Consider the following 27,446-nt stretch of genomic DNA (forward strand, 5'->3'; position numbering starts at 1 on the left):
GAGACACAGGCAGAGGGAGGAGCAGGTTCCACGCAGGAAGCCCGATGCAGGACCCAATCCCAGGACTCCAGGATCACGCCCTGGGCTGAAGGCAGGTGCTAAAAAACACTGAGCCACCTGGGCTGCCCCAAGTGTCCCCACATAATATATTTCTAAACGCAAATTCAAAAATCAAAGTGTATTAAATGCCCTTGAGGAATCCACTATTTAATGAGGGTTCTGGTGAATGCCATGACTATAGAACTTCTATATAAGAAAGAAGTACTCCTTAAATTATCCATTTTTAATTTTGGAATGTGTACATTATGTTCTTTTAAAATTAAGTATTCCTATACACAAAGTCTTAAAAACCAAAGTTCTACTAGAAAGAAAGCTATAATTTGGAAACTTGTTCTAGCAGAGAACAACTTTAGCTAACTAAACAGTATTATTATATCACACACTAGCAACCAGAAAGCTTAGATATAGGTATGAATCCAAACTTCGTATAGGGCAGCCCCGGTGGCTCAGTGGTTTAGTGCTGCCTTCAGTCCAGGGTGTGATCCTGGAGACCTGGGATCAAGTCCCATGTTGGGCTCCCTGCATGGAGCCTGCTTCTCCCTCTGCCTGTGTCTCTGCTTCTTTCTCTCTCTCTGTCTTTCATGAATAAATAAAATCTTTAAAAAAATAAAAAATAAAAATAAATAAACTTGGTATAGTTCTTTAAAACTAAGCATTAGACAGATAGTATAATTGATACTAATTGCCTTTTGGGCCTTATAAAGTACTATTGACAGACAGGCAGTATAGTATAGCAGTTAAGCATGTAGGCTCAGATGTCATACTGACTGGGCCTAGATTCTGGCTCTATTTACCAGCTGTGTATCTGGCTCTATTTACCAGCTGTGTAATCTTGGGCAAGTTACCTAAAGCACTATAGGTCTCAACTTCCTCATCCATAAAATGGGGATAATCATAAAAACAACCCCATGCGGTAACTGTAAGCATTAAACATGTTAATATAATTAAGAGCTTTGAACATAACCTAAAACATTCTATCACTTAACCCTACTACCACTCCCAATGAGAACTCAGCAGCTAGGGAAGCTAGGGTTCCTATCTTACAATGCTTGGTAAGATACTGTGTGTGTGTTGGGGTGAGTAGAGAACACAAAGCAAGGCTGCCCACCCACATCCCCTACAAGTTGCTAATCACTTCATATCCTAGGTGCTACTCTGGTGATAGTGAGCCTAAAGGCTGACTGGAGTTCCTAGATTCAACTGGTTAATCATGTGTAAACTAATGAGAAACTATCTTCCACGAATTAAAAATAGAAATGACAATTCTGATCCCACTGTAGTAACCACAAACATCCTAAGAAATGCTTCAATTAATCACAAATACACTAAAATGCTAAGTAAAATGGAATATTAAGTACCAGCATATCCTCCCTTTTGAGCACACACGATCCTGTACAGACTCCCAACTGAGATTATATAACCCTTCACTTCTTTGATTTCACATGTGTTTTCAGGTACCAATCACCTCTGGATCCCCAGAATCTATCAAAAGGCCCTAGCAAAGCTGGTGCCTAATGAAGGTTTAAAAAATTATGCCAAATTTAGTTTTTCTCTCTACCCATAAACATGGAATAGACGTTTTAAACGTAACTTTCTTTTTCTTGACTACAAAATTAAGAAATACTGATTATGGAAAATGTGTAAAGTATGAGGAAATAAGTAAGAATTACCTAATGCAAGCACCTAGAGATAACCATCTGGGGTATGTATCTTTTTCTCTGTAGATATGTACAGACAGGCAAATGAACTTAAGATAATTTAAATCGAAGCAAATAGTATTCAGTTTTTTTTTTTTTTTAAATCCAGTTTTCTTAGTGACTGAAGTACAAAATTTTCTGGTCTTGTGAAAAACTGGTTAGCAAAAGGCTAAAAATTCAGCTAAACTATTCCATGAGTAATATATGTGTGGTGTATGTGTGTGTGTGTATCTTACAGAAACTATTCTGGATATAGGTGTATTTTGTTTGAATTATATTGTATTTGAATTGTATATTGAATTGAATTGTATTTGGTTGATTTATATATATCGAATATTTTGTATACAAAATATACATATTTTGTATATGAACTATGTTCATATGCAAAAAGGCAGTGCAGAAAGGGAAAACCATCAGTACTGGGATGGTAGGGTTTCAGGCAATTTTTCTCCGTTTGTTATCATTTAAAAATTATTTGTGCAGGAATGTCTGGCTGGCCCAGTTAGTAGAGCATATGACTCTTGATCTCAGAGTCATGAATTTGAGCCCCATGTTGGGTATAGTGGTAACTTAAAAAAAAAATTATTTGTGCAATGTAATCAAAAACAAGGAAGAAAAAAGAATCAACTTTTTGAGAACTAGCTAGTGAGAATCTTAAAAGCATCAAATGCTATGTATATAATATACCTTAAACTAAGCATTCTGGCATACCCAAAAGTATCTTGATGGCTAAAAAAGATTATAGTAACAGAAACAGCCAATGATCATTGTGTGCTTAATATATGCCAGGTACTACACAAAACTCTTTAAGTGCATAACCTTGCTTAGTCTTCCTCATAAAATTCCTGCTCAATAAGTACTATTGTTATCTTCATTTTTCAAATGAGAAAAGGGAGGCCTCATCAAGTCACAGAATAGGTGGAGTTGGGCTTTGAATGAGACTATCTGCCTCTGAAGACCATTGTGATCTTCCTACAGCTCCAGAGAACTGCCTGTCTAAAATTCATCTTCTCCAGAAAGTCAGCCAAACTATGTACAATGAAGCCGGCAGCAAAATTTTAAACGATACTAATATTTAACCACATAAGAAAAACCAAACAATGAGAAGGAAATGGGGAAGATGAAAAGCATTGGGGAAACAAGAAGGATAGGGACACAATTCACTAACACAGACTTTGAAAAATTGACATGCCCTCTTAGATGGAACCTGAGATGACAGATGATCCTTTATATAATTACTCAAAGCTTTTAACTCCATGAAAGAAAAATCTCATTATCACACAAAAACATCAAGGTCTTTAGAAGCCACACATCATTAGTTGATTAATAGTTACTCTTACTTTTAAAAACTTAACCCTTGACTCATAAAAAGAGTCATATTAAAGTTCCCAAAGTTAACTGTATTTTTAATAATTAAACTATAATATAGAATAGGAAACAGATTTTACATTTAAATGTTTAAAATTTTTTGCTTTGCTCCAGGTATCCTTAAAGCTAAAAAATATTGGTAGCTTCTAACTGAAGCAAAATATATAGTAGTTCTAATGAAAGCACAGACTACCAAAGTAATAGAAGAGCCTCTGCTTTCTTTTTCATTCTCTCTCCTACTCACGACTCTATTTTGCTTTAAACTTACTGCTTATCTTAACCTCCCACCTTCAAATCTTTGTCTTTGCTTCTGAAGGATAAAAAATATTATGTTGGGTGTACAAACAAGTTTCTTGCATATACACAGTCTTCTCCCCAGATAAAAAATGCTTACGTTTAATAATTACTATATAATGATAACCTATGAAAAGCATAAGACTAAAATATACTTATGTTTAGGTTTTAACATTTACATTTTATGAGTAACTCTTCCCTTTCAAGTTTGTCCTCAACTGAATGATCTTTCCACCACTTGAGGGGGAAAAAAAATACAGCCTTGGAAAATCCCTCCAAAACTCCCACCTATTTGGTTACTAACTATATCAACACCCTCAACGTCCTAAAAGATCATGACACTGGCATTAACTTCAGAGGAAATCACAGTTTAAGAAGTCCTATATTAAATACAGATCAAAATACAGTTCTTACCACTAATGAATACAGTTACCACTCATCAGTAACTTACATATCCTAAATATTTTGAAATACAACTAATAATCCATCAAAATATAAATTGGAAAGTTAAATTTGGAAACAAAATAATCTGTGCTTCATTATATATTATTATTTACTAGAATTGTAGTAATGTAGGTAATGTGAAAAACATTAGTAACATTGTAGGTAATGTGAAAAAACAATTAAAATGAAATATATTCTAAAATACTACATTAATGTTCTACCATTATTAAAATAATCCTGAAGTGTTAACTGTATACCATCATCTCTAATATTATTAACCAAGGTAATTAATATAAAAACTTCATAGCACTAAATTATACTCACTCTGAGCGGAGCCGGGCTTCCATACCATCTGGTAGAAAAAGTTTTATTGTGGAAACAATACATCCATGGGTAACTGGTTAAAATAAACAAATTAGATGGATTAAATAATTGTTTAAAAATACAAACCTTCGTATCTCTCATATCCAAACATTTTATTCCTAAATAACTTCCGAAAAAAATCTGGTGGTTTTTTTTTTTTGTTTGTTTTTTGTTTTTTAATCTGGTGGTTTAATGGCAGTATTCACTCCCCTGGAGAAAGTCATCCCTGTTTTTATACTGAATCACAGCTGCGAGGCAGAATTATAGATAGAATTGTTTTTGAAAAGTGCCCTAACCTCCAATGCTGTAGCAGTCAATAAAAGGTCAGTTGAATTTATGTAAATACAATTGAGGAGAGGAAATGCACTTTTTCCTCTATCTTCTGGCATCAAAACCTAACTCCAACTATTCCCCAATTTAATAGTTAGCCCTAATTCCTAATTCTCCTGTCCTCCTCAATCTGTAACTCCTATCCATGCCTAACAAAACTTGTAAGTTCTGCATAATAGAGCTTGAAATATGCCATTCAATTCTCCCATTTGATGAGTGAGAAAACCAAGACCTCAGACAAGTGAAGCTGCTTCTGGTACTCTGTTTATTAAAGTCTGAGATTTCCAGTTCAGTATTTAAAATTGTGGTTTTGGTGCTTTTTCTTCCTCCACCCCCTAACATTTTTATATAACATTACACCAGTCATTTTGTAGACAACTTCTTACTGTTGCTTCTTACTTCCTCCTTTTCCTTCTGATGATTTCAAGAGACAAAACCCCCCAAAGGCAGTAAGTAGCTTCTCTTTGTGATTAGGCTTTATAAGAAAATATTTTTTTGCTGTTTTAAGGTTGATGGCTTTTTATTTCTCTATTCTTCCAAGATTATATCTTCTGGGGTTAGGATTCAAAGAGTTAATTTATTTAATTTACCAATTAAAAGCTAATGCAGGGTGCTGAAAATATACTGTCTCATAATTAGAAAAGGAGTGGTTATGTGACCATATACATTTGTCAAAACTCAGTAAGCTGTACCCACTGTATAAAACTGGTGTTGCAAATAAATTATATCTCAATAAAACGGATTAAGAATAAAGCTAATGCTCGGATGCTTGGGTGGCTCAGTTGGTTAAGCATCTGACTTTGGCTCATGTCATGATTGCAGAGTCCTAGGATCAAACTCTGAGTTGGGCTCCATGCTTGGTGAGGAGTCTGCTTCTTCCTCTCCTTCTATCCCTCCCTCTGCTTGTGCACTCTCTCTCTCTCAAATAAAAAGTAAATAAAATCTTAAAAAAAAAAAAAAAAAAAGAATAGAGCTAATGCATTTATGTAAGAGTAACTTATTAAGTGATCAGGCCTATAAACCATCAAAACAATATTATAAACATGAAGTAATATGATTATTCTGTCATCTGGAAATATACAGTAAACTTAAGAAACTTAGTGCAATTTACTCAATTTTCATTAACTTATTATTTGAAAAGTGCTAACACAGATCAAGAACCATCTACAGCAATTACAGCCATGAACCACCTGGGCTCCTTCCTTCCCTTCAGGCCTCATCCTCCATCCTGCTACCATAAACACCCTATGCAAGACCAAGCCACTTGCATTTCCAAATTCCTTTTTTCACAACTCTATTCATTTTACAAGCTGTTCTGTCAGTGATATCATTTTATCCTCTTGCCTGCATGACCAAAGGCTACTTATCCCCTAGGCTCAGACTTTCTACTTCACTTCACGGAACTCATTATCTGATTTAGGGGTCTCCAGAGTCTCCTATATCTACTTCTTATAATAGTAAGCACAGTGCACTGTGAATATTTGTCATTTACGCAACCACTGTCTCACCAGTTAGAGCAGACTCTGTAAGAGGGGCAAAGATTGGTTGCTTTTCACTTTTTAAATCCCATACTTGGCAGAGTTATCTGGCACAAAGTAGGCATTTAATGAATGATTACTGAATATGCCAAATAACATGGTTGGTTAATATTTTACAGCTTCCATTACCCAGGGTGAAGACATCTCTTACTTTGAGGGCAGCAGAGTTCACCTACACTTGTAAGAACTACTTAACTCCCTCCTTTCCCTGGTAGAATATAGGGAAGGGACAGATTTTCCCAGCTCTATGACTCCGCCAGAGATCTACTCTTTTCAGGCTATAATAAATACAAGAGAAGAGTATAACAAAATCCAGCAATACTGATACTTGACCAATGTATTTAAATTGATAATAGAGTCTAAAAAATTACATGCATTGAGTTACAGAATAAAATTGCAGTGCCAGAATTGACAAGCTGTGATATATTACATCAGAATTTCCATTGCTCAGATATATCACCCCAAAGTCTAGCAACTGAAATGATGTACAAATCTGTGAAATGAATCGAGGGGTAATACTGACAGGGCAGCATGGGGTTGCTGTACTACTGAAGGCAGTTAAAGATCACGTCTAAGTGGACAATCTAGTCTAGCCAGCCCTGCTTTTGAAAAGGTTCTTGTGACAAGCAGATACACACATACGCATAGAATTATTAGTTGTCTTTTTTAATTTGCAACAGGCGAGTATTTAAAACTACCTGATAAAAATGTTTTGTTCTAATACTTAATCAACTCTATATAACAGTATTTCCCAAAATGGAGTGCTAGTGGGTGTTAACAAAAACAGATATGAAGGTCAGAAAAGTTTGGGAAATACTTGGTTAAAATATATTGAAGAGTTTTTATTTTTTTTATACCAGTCTTTTTCAGAGCTCAATGGGCTTTTTATCCATCATGAGGCTCTAAAAGTAAGATGCATTTCCAAACTTATTTGACCACTGAGCATCTCTGTCCCCTGTTTTCAGAATACTTACACAGGAACTGATATGACAGTATTATATACATGATATATACAGTATTATGAAAAAAATACTTTGGAAAGTACTGCTCTCAAATATTTTATTAATCACTTTTTAAACAAATTTTGCTCTCAAAAATTTCCCAGAAACATTATTCACCATATTTCCAAGATTCAGAGACAAAATGATTGTAAAACACACAATTTAAAAGTTTCTCAGGGGATCCCTGGGTGGCGCAGCGGTTTGGCGCCTGCCTTTGGCCCGGGGCGCGATCCTGGAGACCCAGGATCGAATCCCACATCGGGCTCCCTGCATGGAGCCTGCTTCTCCCTCTGCCTGTGTCTCTGCCTCTCTGTCTCTCTCTGTGTGACTATCATGAATAAATATATAAAATCTTTAAAAAAATAAAAAATAAATAAAAAAAATTAAAGTTTCTCAGGTGGGGTAAGAAAGCTGCAGGATCACTGCCACATTAAATACAGGTACCCTTCAATTTTTTTTTTTTTTTTTAAGAGAGAGCGAGAGAGGGAGAGCGAGCGCATGAAGAGGAGGGAGGGGCAGAAGGAGAAGGAGAGAGAGAATCTTAAGCAGGCTCCACACACAGTGCTGGACATGGGGTTTCCATCTCAAGACCCTGAGATCATGACCTCAGGCTAAATCAAGTGTTAGAGATTTAACCAACTGAGCTACCCAGTTGGTGCCCCACTCTCTGCTTTTTAAAAGTTTGTATTATATCCCTTCACTTTTATGAAAGACCTACATCAGTACCTGTTTTCCCAACCAAAAGAAATCCAAAGAGGATTTTTGCTTATTGTGAAAAAAAGGGTAAAGTGTAAATAGCATTCAGCAAGCATTTTGCAGTGAGCTGTTACAAGGCATTGAGAGGGGCCCTGGCAAGCTCCTCCCCCACAAAGTATACTCAGCATCTCAGCATCCAGCGGCCATAGTTTTGAACTGTGTCTGTGAACATCTGTGCTTTAGCTTGATTTATTTTGTGCATCCATTAGCAAAATTATGTCCCTCAGGTATCAGAAAAGCCTAAGAGAGATGACACTTTGGGTCTGAGAATGCTAAAAAGTTTTTCCATATAAATTAATGTAATTGCTTCTTCCCTTTACACCAATTTTTAAAGGTTTCATAGGAGATGCCTGGGTGGCTTAGTCAGTTGAGCATCAGACTCTTGATCTCAGTTCAGGTCTCGATCTCACAGTTGTGAGTTGAAGCCCCGGTACTAGGCTCCATGTTGGGCATAAAACCTACCTTAAAAAAAAAAAAAAAAAAGTTTCATAGGAATGATCTACTTTCTGACAGCAAGTAAAACTGTGCATATATGCATTGTAAGCTACAAGCAAATTTCAAAAATGTTAAAACAAGAAGTGTGTCTGACTCAAAAAAACAAGGTATCTATGCATAAAAATCTGCAATTACTTGTACTTATGAGATTTTATTAAAAATCAAAATGAAGACTACCTAAGCTGTCATTTGTGGGTTTTTTCCTCTATTATCTCATACAGGTTATTGTTTTTGCTTTTGAATTAATATATTTACTTTATGGTATGAAGTCAGCCTTTACTATTGCCTCTTCACACAGGCATTACTTAAAAGACCCATGTTCACTGTGATGAGCTTAAAAGCTATGTAAGGCCCTGAATTGGAAGACTGAAACTTCTGGGGTATGTTGTAGTCTGGCTCTATCTCTGTTCCTGCATTGAGTGGAAAGGTCAACAGTACTTTATATTTGAGTAGTTTGAAGGATCCCTCGAAATGACTGGCAGTAATAGAAGTACAATGAGTAAGATGATAAAAACATAAGAAACATCTAAAAAAACCAAGATCTAAATGAGAGGCATTAACATTTCCAAACTGAGGAATTATTTGCTTGTCTTTTGACTACAATCTAAGGTTAAAAAGTTACCAAACTTTCAACCTTGAAATTTTCACTTCATAAAGCTTCCAATTCAAAGATTTTTAAAATTATTTTTAAAGTTTTTTTTTTCCCCAAGAGAGAAGCAAGCGAGAGAGAAAGTAATAGAAGAGCCAGCGAGTAAGGGGAGAGGCAGAGGGAGAAGCAAAGGGAGAAGCAGACTTTCCATTGAGCAGGGAGCCCAACAAGTGGCTTAATCCCAGGACCCTGAGATCAAGATGTGAGCTGAAGGCGGATGCTTAACCAATGGAGCCACCCAGGAGTCCTGATTTTAAGTAGGCTCCTCACCTAGTGAGAAGCCCATTGTGGGGCTTGAAATCAGGACCCTGAGATCAAGACCTGAGCTGAGATCAAGAGTTAAATGCTTAACTAAACCACCCAGGTGTCCCTCAAAGACCTTTTTTTTTTTTTCCAGTCAGAAACAAGGCAGGAAAGCTAGCCAAAAAGACAAGTAACATTTTGGGACATCTAGGTGGCTTAGCAGTTGAGCATCTACCTTCGGCTCAGGGCATGATCCCAGGTCTGGATGAGTCCCACATTAGGCTCCCTGCGGGGAAGCCTGCTTCTTTCTCCCTCTGCCTGTGTCTCTCTCTGTGTGTGTCTCGCATGAAGAAATAAATAAAATCTTAAAAAAAAAAAAAAGACAAGTAACATTTTAACTCTAAAAAGTGTTTTTGTACTGATATTCTATCATTCTGTCTTCACTTATGAGCTAGAGTTCAGTAATCAAAAGCTTTCACTCCTCAGCAAAAAAAAAAAAAAAAAAAAAGCTTTCCCTCATCAACTCCTTGTTTATGTCAGGAATAATTCTCTCCAGGAAAGGTAGCATAAATGCTTATTCTTGCTCTTTATTTACTTGTTTTCAGGATGGTTTACCTACGCTTTTCTAAGGGTGACCAAATCTTTTTGTTTTCTTTTTAGTATCATTTAAGTTCATGGATTTAAGCACATTTGATATATTTCAATCCACTGCTGTTATTATTTGATCCTCAAACTGTCCCATCTTTGATCAATTAGAACTTTATGTTAACTGAATTTTCTGACAGAACCCTAGGAGTCTCAGTTTCATTGTTTTATATATGACAAAATCTTTTTTAAGATTTTATTTATTTATTTTTGAGATACATAGAGAGGCAGAGACACAGGCAGAAAGAGAGAAGCAGGCTCCCTGCAGGAGCCCGATGCGGGACTCAATCCGGGACTCCAGGATTGTGCCCTGAGCCAAAGGCAGGCGCTAAACCGCTGAGCCACCCAGAGATCCCCTATATGACAAAATCTTCTATGCTCAACCTGTACATTTCCTGCTTAGACTCAGAGTTAGCTATTTCTCCCAGGAATCCTGTTTCTAACTATTTATTTGGTGGGAGACCTTTCTCTAGGTATGTGAATTCATTTGCTACTTTATTTCTCTAGCATACAATGGAGCAATACTTCTTCTTAGGTTATTTTTCTATTTATGCACAAGGAGTAGTGGTTCTTTAGTTTTAGCTGTTTGCTAAATAGTCACTGAGAATCTGCTGGCTATGAAGCAGTAGGATGGTAAAGATGGGGAAAATCAAGATGATTATGACTAGGTCCTTGTCTTGAGGAGATTTCAATATATTTTGTAGAGAGAACAAGAAACAGCTAACATAACAACAAAGGGGGAAATTTTTCACAAATGCTACAAGAGGTACAAAATACTGTGGAAATTTGGAACAGACAAAGGCAGGGGAGGATTTATAAAAAGGGTTAAAAAAAAAAAAAGACTTCAAAAGCTGGAAATGGAAGGAAAGGCTGAGAGAATGGCATGAGCAAAGAAAGAGACCTCAGGATCATGGCTTAAGCCAAAGGCAAACACTCAACCACTGAGCTACCCAGGTTACCCGAGTTTGATGTCTTTTATTTTTTTAGCATTTTTATGATGATAGAAGATAGCTATACTTTTTAAGATTTTATTTATTTATTCATGAGAAACACAGAGAGAAAGAGACAGAGAGACAGAGAGAGAAAGGCAGAGACACAGGCAGAGGAAGAAGGAGGCTCCATGCAGGGAGCCTGACATGGGACTTGATCCCAGGTCTCCAGGATCACATCCTGGGCTGAAGGCAGAGCTAAACCGCTGAGCCACCTGGGCTGCCCCATAAGACATTTTAAAATTTATTCAACCAGTATATGCCAAGTTGAGTGTGGAGATTCTACAATGAAGACATACACAATGCCTGCTCTTGTGTAGCTTAGTGAGAGAGGCAAACCTGTAAAGGAGAGTGCAGTGTGCAACAGGGACATGGAAAGACACCTTTTTCAACCTAGAAAAAGTTTTTAGCCAAAGGAATAAGCATGTGCGAAAAGACAAGGTCTACTGTGGGAAGTAAAAATAATTGAGGGCAGTTTGAGCACAATAAAAGGAAGATACCAGTGCCCCTTGCTCATAATGGGCTCCCTGCTCATAGGGGCTTACCTAGGAACAGATATTGGTGAAGTAGACCTCAGGGATGAACTGATTGGAGTTATATACCAAGTTTATAGAACTAGCTGGTCCCAAGCTTTGCAGGAGAGAGTTACTGTAATGTTATGTAGCCCAGAACTCATGCTCTGTCTGAGCAGTTTGTGGGTTTGGGTACAGAGGAATAGATAGCTCTGATTTCAGGAGGATCTGATAGGTTGGCATTCTCTCTCATTTCCTTGAAAAAAATCTATTAGAATATCATCTTATTTGTTTTTAACGATATTTTACATCTAGAGGACAAGTTATTTGTACCTTGAGTTTTCAACCTGGAGTCACACTATATGGAAAGTCAAACATCAAAATCAGCTTGTTTTGGAGAGGATGGAATAGAAGAGTCACTAATATGAATGGATATGTTCAATGACATTAGGTTCCTGTGACCTTTTTAACAAAATCATGATTTTATACACACACACACAAAATATTTTTATATATATTTTTTGAAATTTCCTTTTACATATTCATTTCACATAAATACATAAATGACACAGATCGTGGAAGGTTTTCAATTGCAGTCACATTAGCCCCATCCTTTTTAATTTGGCTTCCTCTTCTCCTTTACTTCTTCCCTCCACTCCACTCCAGGATGACTCACAGTAATGACCTAGTATACATCCTTCTATGCTTTTTCCCCTATGTTCATATAATCATATTCAAACACATACATGAACATGTACATTTATAGGGATTGGTGAGACTTTTTAAAATCATGAATTATTAATAGTGATTCTTTCCTCAACAGTGTATCTTATACAAATCTCTACAATTCATATAATCCTAATTTATTCTTTATAATAGCTACACAATGGGCAATTTTAAAATTATGCTTCATTTGTTCTATGCACAGTGATGAAAAGAAATCCTTTCATACATTCTCACAAACTATTTTTTATCATTTCAAGTGTCTAATTTTATATTCTTACTATAAATATATTCAAAAGCACTATGTAGTACTGTTTTACATTAATTCATGCTTTATGTAAATAGTATTGTACCACGCATATCCTTCTGCAATTTGCTTGAGAGAATGTTTGAGATTTATCCTTACTGATATATGTAAATTTAGTTCATACATTTTTACACCTGTATAGCATTTGTGCTACTTTTGTTCTATTTTTATTTATTTTTTTTTTGAGAAAGAGAGAGAGAGAGAGTGTGTGAGTGTGCAAGCAGAGGTAGGAGGAGAGAATCTTAAGCAGGCTCCATGCCCAGAGTGCATGAAGCCCAATTTGGGGCTCAATCTCATAACACTGATATCATGATCTGAGCCAAAAAAATCAAGAGTCAGACACCTGACTGAGCCACCCAGGCACCCCTTTTTATTCTATTTTAATTAAAATTCTTATGTTATTTAGTTTTTTCTATTCATTCTATTTATTTAGAATTTTTATTAGGAAACTCCTAAACTTGATCAAATGCTTTTTTTTTTTTTTTTTTTTTTAGGTTTTCAGAGTTTGGCTTTATTTTGCAGTACAGAAATCATTTGGAGCCATTTTGAGACAGGCATCATTGAAGAGGTCACATCTAGAATACAAAAGAAGCTTCTACTTTTACATGGTCTATGACTGAGTTTCTTTCCCTTTGTTCTCATCAACTGTCTAAGGTTAAAACACTGCACACAGTCGTCCTCTAAAATGACTTGGTTTGAAGTTGGGTTAGAATTTTAGGCCCACATAACTCCAACTGGTGGCTGTTTTCCATGGGCACCTATAACACTTGACAGAACACAAAATGTAAAGGTGTAGGGAAAACATAGGGCTTCTGTCCCAGATTATGGACAATTTCTAATTCCTTTAACATCAAGAGGACAGATGACACACAAATTGTACTGATCCAGCTCTTGAGCAGCAGAAGCATACAACTGCAAAGGCTACACTGATTAAAAGATACAAATACATTATCAAGTGCTCTGAATCAGTATGACAATGTTTTTTAAAAACTGATCTTTCACTAGGAAAAAAACCTAGTATTGGTTAAACTGAATATAATATGGTAATCTGCCAATTCTGAATAGCCACTTGAAAACAAGTTCATACATGATATTAGAAGGGAAAGGAACATTTACTAATACAGTGCTCTGCAATCTCAGTTTTGATTACAAAAGCGGGCCTTATAATATTGATTTCATACAGTATACATCATTTGCCAGAAGTTTGTCCTAATTAGATAATAAAAGGTACTGGTATTAGTCTTCGCCATTAATATAATTTGTGCTTCATTTCCTCTAAGTCAAACTCAGATTCCGTCATCCTCTTCCAGGTGTCCTTGATGTTATCACAAGTTGTTTCAAAATGAGTTGGAGCATTGTATATGCAGAAAATAAAGACCTGGCTTTCTGTTTCCTAAGTCTTTTGGTACAAGGAGGTCACTAATGTTAACAAATTTCTATTCAATTGGCTCCAAAAGCTCCAAAGCTGATCTGATTTCTTTCCCTGGCTCCTTGAAAGGTCTCCACAGTTGTACTAACTATGGCGATATACCTTCCTTGTGCTGCCACACTGTGTATGGAGGAAATCATGCAGACATAGCTATCTGGCTTCTGACTGACTTGGTTCTGGGGAATGATAATCTGGCAGGAGCTGGTACCACTGATGTTCTTGATGGGGTGCCTGAGGATGCAGATAACTGATCACTTGGCTCACTTTTTCTACCTGGTCTTTTGCATAGCTGGGATTACAAATGAGCTGCTTACAGTGATTAACCTCTCCTTCAGATTTCACAACAATCACTCCTCCATTTTGTACGATTTCTTCAGTTGGTTTATTGAGCATGTAGGTACCATCATAAATAGCACATAGCCCTGCAAATCCCAGGGCTGAGTTCTCCAAGACCATACAAAAGATAAAGGTCTGGACTTTCGCTGTATCTTGCCAGACACTTGTGAAGTTTAATCCTATTAATGGTTTCACAGCATGGTTGATCTAAACAGTAATTGGTTTTTATTTTTTTCTTAACATTTTTTATTTATTCGTTTTGAGAGAATGAGTTAGAGCATGAGCAGGGTGGGGGGTCAGAAGGAAAGGGTGACCCGACACGGGGCTCCATCCCAGAAGCCCGGGATCATGACCTGAGCTGAAGGCAGACACTTAACCAACTGAGCCACCCAGGTGCCCCAAATAGTCATTGGTTCTATAAGATGCCAGGGCATGGCCAGTAAAATCTATGACATCTTGTCCCAAGTCAAATTTCTTGTACTCTCAAATTGCAGTCTTCTTAGGATCAATGTCCTCAAAAGTTCAGGGATCTTTTTCATCAAAGCTGGCAACAGACACTAGGGATCTTCTGAAGCAACGTTTTTCAAACAATCTCATTAAGCTAGATGCCAGGGCTTCTGCTTTAGTGGAAGGAACCTTGTAGATTTTTCCTCCCTTATAGACAAAGCTCCCTTCAGTCACTTTGAAAAGTGGATAGCAGTGACCTCTGTATAAAGCAGCATCTTAACCAGCTGACCACTGACCATAAGGAACTTAGGAATTAAGTCAACGTTCCAGTCTCTTCCTATCCCCACTAATGATGGTGGTACACCGGTATTCTAAATCTTTTGTATACATCTTCCAGAGGTGTTATAGAAGAACCTTCTTCTCTATAATACAGGTTTCTATCCATGTGAAGAACTTTCTTTCCATTCACTGACATTATACCTGACAGGATATATTCAGTCAGGCTGGTGCCCAGCAGGAATACTTCATACTCCTCATTCATGGTGGGGGAGAGGGAGGACCTAAGCCTGAAGAAAAGAGAAAAGCACAGGGCCTGGAGGGGCCAGAGGCTATACAGCCAACCTGAAGCAAGAAGGAAGCACTCTGGCCCGTCTGATGGAAAAGGAAAGCCAGGGCTAGAAGTAAAACAGAGCTGCCAAGGAAGAGAGGTTGGCCTCCAGCTCAGATGGGAAGAGAAGAATCCAATGCCTTTTCAATACCTACTGGTTATACAGTAATATGGTTTTCATGTAACATTTTTAGTTTGTGGACAGTGTTAATAGAGTTCCCCAATACTGAATCATTTTTTAAAATCTTAGAATAAAACCCACTTTGTTGTTTATTCTAGCTTCATTTCTGAAGTTAATTTATTAATACCTTAATCAGAATTTTTCCTCTATCATCACAAGTGAAATTAGTGCTAGTTTTCTGTCTTTGAACTGTATCTTTATGAGAATTTGGCATTAGTGATATGCTGCTGGCTTCTCTAAAGGATTCTGACAGCTTTCCACATTTATGCATGTTTGGATTATTCAAATAACATTGAATTTACATGCTTTTAAAGATAAGACCATTATTCAGCTGTGAATAATATGACCAGAACCTCTGGTTCTGGTCAATCTTTAATAACTTCTTAGTTTCTTCTAAGGAAATCAGTTTACTCAAGTTTTCTACATCTTGGCATAATTTTGCTAGGAAAGTATTTTACTCTAGCTCCATTCCTTGTCATAGGTTGGCATGTACTAGTTTCTCAAAATTCTTTTAGTACTTCCTGTATCTGTGTTTATGTCTTTTTCATTCCTTATCTTGTGTATTTTTGCTAGTATTTTTTTTTAACCTAATAAGGGAATCAAGGCTTACGAATTACCTGTTGTATTGTTTGTTGGTTGGCTGGATGATTTTTACAAAACCAGCATTTGGTCTGCTTATCCCTTCTGTATGTTTTTGCTTATTTCATTAATTTCTGCTTTTTATTTCCCAACTTCTTTTTCTTGTTCTTTTTCTGACTTCTCCTAAATGACAAGTTCCTTCATAGTACTTCTTTAGTAGAGAAGGAATTTAAGATGATTAATTTTTATCTGAGTAAAGGATTTACTGTATTTTAGTATAAAAGTCTTTCCTTTCCTTTCTACATAGTTTAAAATTCCCCTTTTGAGTTCTTCCTTGATCCAGGAGTTAACCGGTAGGGCTGTATAATTTCAGTAGGATTTTTCAAGTGATATAAAGCTTATCATAGTACTGTTTAGCATAGGACAAAGTCTAACTTTTTCCCTGGCATATACAGGTAGTACTCAACTAGTGATAGAGCTGTCTCCCAAGAGCCCAGGAATGTCAACTTTTTGAAGGAATAAATACCAAAAGAAACAACATTTTAAATGATGAATTTTTCTTTATTTAATTTCCTTAAAGTTGGCATAAAACATAAATATTCAAAGAAGCCTGAAAGAATCTAATGTTGCTAAAATAATGGTGCACTAATAATAACTCTGAATTTCAGGACTGTCCTCTTAGCTTCCTACAGCATGTTCTAAAGAGTTATCTCTCACAGCTAGATGGGAAAGAAGAGTGGGAAGGAGTTTGGAAAGAGCTGCATTCTAGAACAGTCACCTCCCCCCCCCCCCGAGATCGGCATATATGCTAGTGTATTAAGGACTCTGAGAAGTCCTATTTACTTTTGGTTAACTAAGTATTTCCTAAGTGTATTTGACAACCTCATTCTTTTATTAATTAACACCTATTAATTCTCTTTGGGAAATGCAAGGCAAAAAGACTGACATTCCCTGGGAAAAACATGTAATCAAATTCTCTGTCTTCTCTGTGGGTTACTCACAGCTGGGGCTGAGTAAGTGTTTGCTGAATGACTTGGTACCAGAGGTGGTGTGATGTGGCAACAGATGCTACAGTGGCAACAAAGCTGTTCTTAGTATGGTCATAAATAAGGTGAGCTTTCTTAGTAAGGTGTACTGAGTAGTTTGTATCAAAATACAAACTATTTTACAGTTGTAAATGGAAATTCCTAAGTTTTGACCCTACCAGAATTCAAATATCAAAACCTAACTCCCTGAGAAGGCATCAAAACCCAGTAAAAATAATACTGCAGTTGCAACAACCAGTGAAAAGTATGTAAATGTACATGTACAAGCACACACACAGTAGCAGCATCACCAACTACCCATCTTCATCCCCATGTCTACTGTGCAAAATGTCAGATACTGATGACTTAGGGTATCACCAGATCAAAGTATGTTCAGAGAAGCAAAAGGAGAAACTTGTCAATTGGTTCCATTGCCCATATTAAACTAAGACAGAGGGGGCACCTGGGTATCTCAGTGGCTGAGCATCTGCCTTTGGCTCAGGTTGTGATCCCAAGGTCCTCAGATCAAGTCCCGCCTGCATCAGGATCCCTGCAGGAAGCCTGCTTTCCCCTCTGCCTATCTCTCTGCCTCTCTCATGAATAAATAAAATCTTTAAAAAAAAAAAAAAAAAAAAAAAAAAAACTAAGACAACATAACTGTATACTTCTAGCTCCTATTCATTTAGTTTTATGATCCACAGAACTTCATGGTCGTCACATAGACAGTGAAGCAGGTAAAGCCAGAAAGCTTTAGAATTGTAAAAATGAAGACTATCTACATTTATTTACTAGAGAACTTCGAGTTTCAAAAACTGTGAGATGTGAAATTTTGGATCTTGATAAGTGCTAATAACTGCCTACAGAACTCTAATTGTGTTTGGGGCAAAAATGTGCACACAACTGGACTGGATAACTCGTAACTGACCAATAACAATCATGGATCTCCTAATTCCTTCTGTCAGGTAAGTAACTTCCCAGGTTTCTTTGTAGCCATACTTAGGTATGTATGTGGTCAGTGAGACAAGAGGAGTGTAAATCTTCTACCAAAGACATTAAAAAAAAAGAGCCCTACAGAAAGACATTTTGTCCCTGCCTCACAGTTTTTTCCAAAGATACTGGCATGAAGGAAATAAGGCCTGTGGCTGCTGCCATCCTGCATAAGAGACAAACATATTAGGGCAGTAACCCTGGATTCCTCATAACATCACCAAGTCAAGTAAACAAAGTCTGGACCTACCCTCCTGCATTCTTGTTAATGATAAATATCCTTATGGGTTAATATTCTGTTGGTTGGGTAGGCTGTCACCACAACCAACTATTTCCTAAAGTAACACAAGAGCATCCTATAGTTTCACACTGTGATGAAAAATATAAATCACTTATTAACATTTCGTAATTTAAAGTTTTAGAAAAGCAATGGGGGAAGTAAGAGATTCTTAATTTTTACTGCATGTAATGCTGTATGTAAATGCTTTTATTTTATTTATTTATTTATTTATTTATTTATTTATTTATTTATTTATTTATTTATTATGATAGTCACAGAGAGAGAGAGAGAGAGGCAGAGACACAGGCAGAGGGAGAAGCAGGCTCCATGCACCGGGAGCCTGATGTGGGATTCGATCCCGGGTCTCCAGGATCACGCCCTGGGCCAAAGGCAGGCGCCAAACCGCTGCGCCACCCAGGGATCCCTGTAAATGCTTTTACAAACATAAAATGTTTTATAACAAATAGAAATTTTTTAAACTTAAAAAGACAAATAGGAAAAATCGATCCATACCCGTACCTTTCCGTGTGTTCTCCGTTACATCTACCCCAAACTGGATAATATCACCAGAAAGAATTTCACATGGTGGACTTTCTTCAGAGCCTCGACTCAATCTCTGGCTATTTATAAAGGTACCGTTACTACTTTTAGTGTCTTGGAGATAAAACTGCAAAACAAAAACAAGAACAAAAAACAAAGATTAGTACTAATAATTCCAAACCTACTTTAAGAGAAAGGACTCCCACCTTTGCAAACTACTACAGGTGGATATTTTCCCCTACCAATTCAAACCATTTGTTTCAGCTAAGGCTCTCCTTTAATATATATGAAATTAGAACCTGAAACCAAGTGATTTAAAAATCCAGCTAGACAAAATGCTGCAATCACTCTGGAAAACAGTTTATGAAGTCCTCAAAACGTTAAACAAAAAGCACATGATCCAGCAATTCAATTGGGGAATACATACACACACACACATACTCAAGAGAACTGAAAACATATGTCCTCACAAAAACTTGTACATGAGTGTTCATAGTAGCATTATTCATAATAGCCAAAAAGTGAAAACAACCTGAACATCCATCCACTGATGAACAGGTAAACAGAATGCAGTGTATTCATATTATATTATATTATTTGGCAATATAAAGTAATGAAGCGCTGAGTCATGCTACAACATAAACTTTTAAAATATTACAGTAAGGAGTTTACTGCAAAAGACCATATAGTATATAATTTCATTTATATGAAATATCCAGAATAAACAAATCCATAGAGACAAAAAGCACATTTTTGGTTGCAAGGAGTTAAGATACCAGGGTATAAAAAAGGTAAAGGGGTGGGAGAGTGATGGCAGAAAATGACTGCTAATGGGTACAAGGTTTTCTTTGGGGGTGATTAAAAATGTTCCAAAACTTAAATAATAGCAATGGTCACATAGTTTTGTGAATATACTAAAAACCAATGAATTGTACACTTTAAAAGGGTGAATTTTATAGTATGTGAATATTTCAATAAAGCTGTTATTTAAAAACAAACAAACAAACAAACAAAAAAAAGCCAGCTAGAGAAAATCCTATCTTTCCATTTCACTCTTTGTAATGTTGTTCCAAGGATATCAGAGCTAAATAAAAGGAAATGTTCATTCCACAGCCAAGGACAATTGGTTTTCGAACACCTATATTTAATAGCTATCAGTTAGCTAACGTACTTGGTATCAGGAATGACATATCTCCAGTAAATTCTTTGTAATAAAGCAAGCTGGAGACACTTGGAACTAAAATACTGGAAATCAGCTATGAAGCTACTATTTCCTGGGCTCCTAAACTTGCCTTTCATCACTTGAGTAACTTCCCTCTTTAAAAAGGGAGAGATAACACAGAAAGCCTACCTATTTATCATCCACCTATTCTAAAAGAAACAACAATTGGGATCATGCACAACAGACTTACTAGGAAGAGAAAAACGAATAAAAAAGTGTACCTTTCTTTTTGCATTTTTCTAGCCCTGCTCTCCAGCCCTGCTTATTCTAGCAACATATTTCACTGAATACCTTCCTAAGGAAGAAAGGAAAGAAGAACACTAATATTTATTAAAACATATGTTATACCACCAGGTCCTCATTTAATCTTAACATTATATTTATGATACAGATATTATTTCCATTTGTAATTAAGAAAAATGAGGCACAGGCAAGTATCTTCCAAAGGACACAGAGATAGGAGCAGGGATTCAAATAATAGAACAGAAAGGTCCATTTTTTCTCCATTACTTCACACTGACCTTTATGTTTCATTTATCCTTCACTCCTCCCACAAGCTCTTTTCAAAAATGAAACACAACAAAAGAATATACAACTTGAAGAAAATATGAAAATGACATCTCATTAATTCCTAGGGAGCAATTTAAAAGCCACTAGGATGTCTATAAATGACATTCTCTGTAATTCAAAAGAGACCAACTGTCACTTTGGCTAGCAGTTTGTATACCTAATTACAGACCATTAATAATGAAAATTGTGTTGATATTTTACAAGTCCATTTGAAATTTACAGGCCTTACCATTTTACACCGGGAGAGAAGCACAGTAATACACTCAAGTAGGAATACTTACCCTCACAATTTTTCCTCTATCCTCGAACCTACTGTTACACCATGTAAGGGAATTTGGTTTTTGTTTTTTAATGAACATATTCATGGGAAATGTGGCAATATCTGGATTCTGGCTTGGTCATTTGTAGTACTGTGTGTCTTAACAAGCTAAAGGATTTATACTTGATATATAGTGTTTTACAAACTTCGAGTTCTGATCCATTAGTGTGTTACAAAGTCATTTAGTAGTCTATGGCTAGCATTTTGATTTAAACTTAAAAAGAACAGAACAGAAATAAGAATATATGAAATGACGTTCACTACCTGTTAGCAAGCTTTGGAAAACAAAAAGGTGTGTATATGTTTCAACCTCTTACATGGCTTTTGCATAACTCTACAATCACAAATTTTTTAATTAAAAAAATTTAAAGTCAACATTAACCCAGGTTCTTTTCATTCTTACACATCTGTATCGCTGTCCGAAGCACAGCCTCCATTTAGTGTGAACGTATCGTTTACAGTAGTTGTCCACCCTTTCTCTAGTCTCAATCTGCTAATAGCTTCCAAATACCTTAGAATGAAACCTAAAGTTCTTATCATTATAGTCTATAAGGCCCTACATGATCTTGCTCTTGGTTTTCTCTCCAAACTCATTAACGTCCACTACCTTCTACCCTCATCTCTCTCAGCCACACTAACCTCACTCATGTACCTGAGCCTTTGCACTTGTTTATAGCTAGACCACATTAGTCTACTTCCCTACAAAACTATTTTCATTGATATGATTTAACCTTCTGTCCATGGGTGTTTTGAAGACTGTTATTAAAAGTGATGCTTCTGTATCTTCTATGAAATAATCTGCTATTATTCAGTCTAAATTGTACAGAAACTATTCTATGTACAGTTTAGGTTCCTGAAGGTAATTTGTTTGCAAGGGACTGTGCTTATAGTCCTGTAAGCACTTCCTGTAGGTAGGTATGTTAGCTGGTCCTTTGTCACTTTTCAACCAGAAATATTTTTCTCCTCTATGATGATAAATAAATGTTCTTCTATCAGGCGTCTCTTTTTTTTCCTTAAAAGACATCAGTTTGGGCTACTCTAAAATTTTTTTTCAAATCCTGTTGAAGCTTTAACTATCTTTATTTCCTAGTAATATAAAAAATGCTCAAGCAGCTCTAGTGTTTGCACTAGCCACCAGGCATTCACTTCAAGCAGGTGTTTAAGTAGCCCTGAATTTATAAAACCCTGTGTAGCTTAGGGGCCCAAGTTCAACTTACACTGTTTTCAGACTTTACCTCTGATTAACCCCTTGTTTTTCCCAGAAATCAGACATTGATGGTTGTCCTTGAACCAAAAGATTCTCCCTGCCGCATTACTTTTCCTTGTCCCTTGGTGATTTTGATTACTTTCAATGACCCAGGCACTATACTCCACATGTTACATAATTTGCTCTTTGGCCTTCAGAAAATTCTTACCGTTCATTCCATAAACAAATACATTTTGCATCACTTTCAACTTTGCTAAAATCTAGAAATACTTTCATTTCCAATATAATGATAAACTGCTTCTTTCTAACCTTTCTTACATTGATAGGTTTTGCAATATCCAAAAACTGATAGATTAATAGCATTTCAACTAAAACTTCAGAACAAAGCACTATATAATAGACATGCCATAGCTCAGAGTGCAAAAACTCTAAGCCCATACATGGGACGTTTTAAGATGTGAACACAGAATGGATTATGGATTCTAGATGGCAGATGTTATGTCCAGATTTTTAATCTACCTGAATTACCACCTAAAATCAAATAGACTAAAATAGCAAAACTGAAATTCCAAGGATAGTATTTACAACAAAACCAGATGACAAGGTATCTACATGAACCTCAAAAGTGAATGAGGAAAACATCAACAGCCACCAGAAATATATGAAACCTGCACCTGAGCAGGAGGATGTATAAAGGAAACAATGGTACATTTTTAAGGACTTGAGGAGAACCCTAAGATAGTCATTAGGTATTCACTGGAGAGTGTGATGGCCAATTTGAGAGAAGTTGAAAATGGAAAAGCTTTAGCCCAGTCCAATAACAAGTAAGCATGAGTTAAGTTCTGTAAAAGGCTAGAGCAGTCTGAGTCATATGAATTCTTAAAATCAATCTACCACCAAAAATTGCATTTCAAGATAGGGCTCTACAGTGAGGGAAGTTGCTGGATGTGGAGGCAAAATTGAGCAAGGTAGGGACAACAGAGACAAAGAAAGAAAAGATCCAGATAAAAATGGAGGAGAAGGAAGCCACCATGTATTTGAATTTATTTTACAAAAACAACAGGAGGGGGAGCTGTGTGACATTAGAAAAGTTCTCCTGAACCATGACGCCCTTCTAAAAGTTCAGGAAAACAAATTTCACATAAAAATGAGCAACAGAAAAATATCCAAGTCCCATCCTATACAGTTATTTTAAGAAAATTGAGACTAAAGAATAGACTAGACTAATATCCCTACAGATAATGAAGGGGCAGACCTTGAGATCAAAATTATAACATGCTATTTCAAAACAAGCTAAGAGACATTAAGAAAATAATTCAGACATGAGAAAGAAACAAAAATCATAATTACAAAACTCCAGAAGAGGGAAAGAACTCAAAACAAAAGAAAAAGAATCGTTCAAAAATGAACACAAAATTAGAAGGACACAAGTGACTAACTATAACAAATAATCCATTAGGAGAAATAAAAGGTGAAAAAGAAGGAAATTTTTAAAAATCTAAAAGAAATGAAGTGACATCAAAAAATGGCAGAGTAGGCAGCTTCCAGCTCTCATCCCCCTTCAGAAACATTGAAAAACATATAGAAACTGTCAGAACCAACTTTATTAGAATTAGAACTCTGGAAAACAGTCTTACAGCCACAAAGTGAATACTGAATCAAGAAAAAAGCAACTTTAAAATCGTAGGACATCTTTGTGGCATTACTTACTTTTGTCCTATCCCCTTCTCCAGTGTTACAGAAGTCCTGAAGACATCAGCCTACATTCCCCATGTGGGACCCTGGAACCTGGTTCCAGAGAGAGCAGAGTAGATCTAAATCACAAATTATCTTGTCTTATCTGTTCTAACCTGTCTGGGGCTAAAGGACTGACGCAAGGCCCTTACCTCTGTTCAGCCTAACTTACAATTCACTCCACGCTGGAAAAGCAGAGACTGGCTGAAAAAGGTGGAATTTATCCCAAGTGGTTCAACAGAAGTCAATCAATGTAACATGCCACAATAACAGAAAGACAAAACCCCACACCATCATGTCAATTGATACAGAAAAGGCACATGACAAAAACCTATACACCATTTTATGATTAAAAAAACAAACACTCAGCTAGGATTAGAAAGGAACTTCTTCAACATGATAAAGGAAACGTCACAGCTAACCTCATACTCAATGGTGAAAGTGTGAAAGCTTTCTTCCTAATATCAGGAACATGAAAAAGGAAGCTTGCTTTCACTATTGATATGCAATGCTTACTGGAAGTTCTAGCCAGACACAAGAAAAAGGGGGGGGGGGGGGGAAGGTATCCCAAATGGAAAGGAAGAAGTAAACTATGCCTATTCACAGATGACATGATTCTATACATAGAAAATCCCAAAGAACCCACAAGAAAGCTAAGAGAGGGACGCCTGGGTGGCTCAGCAGTTGAGCATCTGCCTTTGGCTCAGGGTGTGATCCTGGAGTCCTGGGATTGAGTCCCACATCAGGCTCCCTACATGGAGCCTGCTTCTCCCTCTGCCTCTCTCTGACTCTCTGTGTCTCTCATGAATAAATAAATAAAATCTTAAAAAAAAAAAAAAAAAAAAAAGCTAAGAAGCAAATTCGGCCGTGCTGTAGCTTACAAAATAAACACACAAGAACCAGTTGTATTTTTACACATCAGCAATGAAAATTCCAAGAAGGAAATTAACAAAGCAATTCCATTTTAAAAAGCACCTAAATAAAGCACCTAGGAATAAATTTAACCAAAAGGGTAAAAGACATATACATTGAAAACTATAAAATATTAAGGAAATAGAAAAGCATCCTAATCCATATTCATGGATTTAAAGACTTAATTAATATTGTTAAGGTGTCAATATTAACCAAAGTGATCTACAGATTTAATGCAGCCCCTATCAAAATTCAAACAGCCTTTTTTGCAGAAATGGGAAAGTCAATCCTCAAATTTGTATAGAATCACAAGGAACCCTGAATAGGCAAAACAATCTTGAAAAAGAACAAAGTTGGAAGATTCACTTTCTGAATTCAAAACTTACTACAAAACTACAGTAATCTAAACCGTGTGGTACAGGCATAAGAACAGACATAACTTAGTAAAAGTAAAATTAAGATTCCAGAAATAGGGACACCTGGGTGACTCAGCAGTTAAACATCTGCCTTAGGCCAAAGACGTGATTCTGGAGTCCCAGGATCAAGTCCCACATTGGGCTCCCTGCATGGAGCCTGCTTCTGCCTCTGCCTATGTCTCCACCTCTGTGTGTCTCTCATAAATAAATAAATAAATAAATAAATAAATAAATAAATAAATAAATAAATAAATAAATAAATAAATATTTTTCTAAAAAAGATTCCAGAAATAAAAATAAAACTGTACATCTACATCCAACTGAATTTCAACATGTGCCAAGACCATCAAATGGTTTAAGAAGAGCCCTTCAATGAATGGACCCGGGACAACTGGATAACCACATGCAAAATAAATAAATAAAGTTACTTTATCCCATATACAAAACAACTCAAAATGGATCAAAGACTTAAATATAAGAGCTAAAACCATTACATTCTTTTCACCCATTATTTCTTAAAAATTTTTTTTCTGGGGCAGCCCCAGTGGCGCAGCGGTTTAGCGCCGCCTGCAGCCTGGGGTGTGATCCTGGAGACCCGGGATCGAGTCCCACATCAGGCTCGCTGCATAGAGCCTGCTTCTCCCTCTGCCTGTGTCTCTGCCTCTCTCTCTGTGTGTGTCTCTATGAATAAATAAATAAAATCTTAAAAAAAATTTTTTTTTCCTGTTCCATTCTTTCCCCCTCTATTAGACTTCTGGTATTTCCATAATGTGCATGTTGGTACACTTGATGCTGATGTCCCTTAGGTTCTGTTATTTTCCTTCATCTTTTTCTTTCTGGTTCTCAGGGTATTTCAATGGCCCTATCTTCAAGTTTCTTGATTCTTTCTTTTGCCTGCTCAAATATGCCACCAAACCTTTCACTGATTTTTATTCCAGCCATTGTACTTTCTATTTCTCTCTATTGATATTCACCACTTGTTTACAAATTATTTCCCTGATTTTCTTTAGTTCTTTGTTCATGTCTTCCTTCAGCATTTTGAGCATATTTAAAATAGTCAAAGTCTTCGTCTAATAAGTCCACTGTCTGAGCTGGGATATTTTTTCTCCTGTGAATGGGCCATAATTTCTGTTTCTTTCTTTTTTTTTTTTTTTTAATTTCTGTTTCTTTGAATGTTTTGTAATTTTTGTTGAAAATCAGACATCCCAAATATTGTAATGTGGTAGTTCTAGAAATTAGGTTCTCTTCTCTTTCTAGAGATTGCTATTATTATTTGAAGGATACAGTTATTTGTTTAGTGACTTTTCCAATTTTTTTTTTTTTTTTTTTTTTTTTTGCAAAGACTATATTCCTTGTTTTGTGCTGTCATGGAAGTCTCCATTCTGTTCAGCCAGAGTCCTGACACAGATTTCCCTAAATGCCAGGATGCAATCAGAAAAAGAGGACAGGGATATTCTGTCTCTTTATTTATTTTAAGATTGTATTTATTTATTCATGAGAGACAGAGAGAGAGAGGGAGAGAGAGAGAGGCAGAGACACAGGCAGAGGGAGAAGCAGGCTCCATGCAGGGAGCCCAACGTGGGATTTGATCCCGGGATCACGCCCTGGGCCAAAGGCTGAGGCTAAACCGCTGAGCCACCCACATGTCCCTATTCTGTCTCTTTAAATTCTCTTGGCAGATGCCAGGAAACCTCTCTAGCCTGTGGGTTTTAAAACAATGGTCAGTCTCTTAGCAATCAAAAGCAGCAGTCAAAACATACAACCACAATTTTTTAAGCACAAGCAAGTCACATCAGGAATCATGGGCCACCATACCACCAGCTGCTTGTCACAAGGCTGGGGGATAGAAAATGGTAGTCACCATTTGGTGCAAAGCACCAAAATTCTCAGAAATTTACCAGCCTCTTTCAATATTAAGCACTCCACTGGATGCTGCAAGTGCTTAACTAGGTTGAAGAATTCCAAAATAATTGCTTTGGAGAGTTCATGCCAGCTTAATAGTTGTCTTGGTGAAGGAATCGATTTTTGGAGCTTCCTTTTCTGCCATCTTTTATGATGTCACCCCCATCTATTTCAATCTAAAAATCTTTTCTAGAGCCAAGTCAAACAAGTCCCTAATCTATGATAATAGCTACCATTTATTGACTGCCTGCTATGTCCAGGTACTCCTGATTGTCACAACAATCCTACCAAATAGATATTACCATCTCCATTCTATCTATCTATCTATCTATCTATCTA

General features: G+C 36.6%; 1 protein-coding gene and 1 pseudogene across 39 annotated transcripts in view; both read right to left on the reverse strand.

Annotated features, from left to right (window-relative positions):
* Positions 1-27,446, reverse strand: part of SLMAP (sarcolemma associated protein) — a 146,362-nt gene that overhangs the window by 66,638 nt on the left and 52,278 nt on the right. For 21 of the 39 annotated variants that reach the window (XM_038566051.1, XM_038566088.1, XM_038566085.1 and 18 more), the window contains exons 2-3: positions 18,805-18,952; positions 4,188-4,260 (exon numbers count right to left, since the gene is read on the reverse strand). In XM_038566051.1, coding sequence (XP_038421979.1) covers positions 4,188-4,260; positions 18,805-18,952 — 221 coding nt within the window. Of the gene's footprint in view, positions 1-4,187; positions 4,261-18,798; positions 18,953-27,446 lie in introns of all 39 variants that reach the window. The other 18 variants (XM_038566067.1, XM_038566053.1, XM_038566050.1 and 15 more) reach the window with 1 other exon arrangement.
* On the reverse strand, positions 13,618-15,167 carry LOC102151126 (annotated as a pseudogene).

Source organism: Canis lupus, chromosome 20 (assembly GCF_011100685.1).
Source record: "Canis lupus familiaris isolate Mischka breed German Shepherd chromosome 20, alternate assembly UU_Cfam_GSD_1.0, whole genome shotgun sequence".
In the NCBI taxonomy this organism is placed as follows: Eukaryota; Metazoa; Chordata; class Mammalia; order Carnivora; family Canidae; genus Canis; species Canis lupus.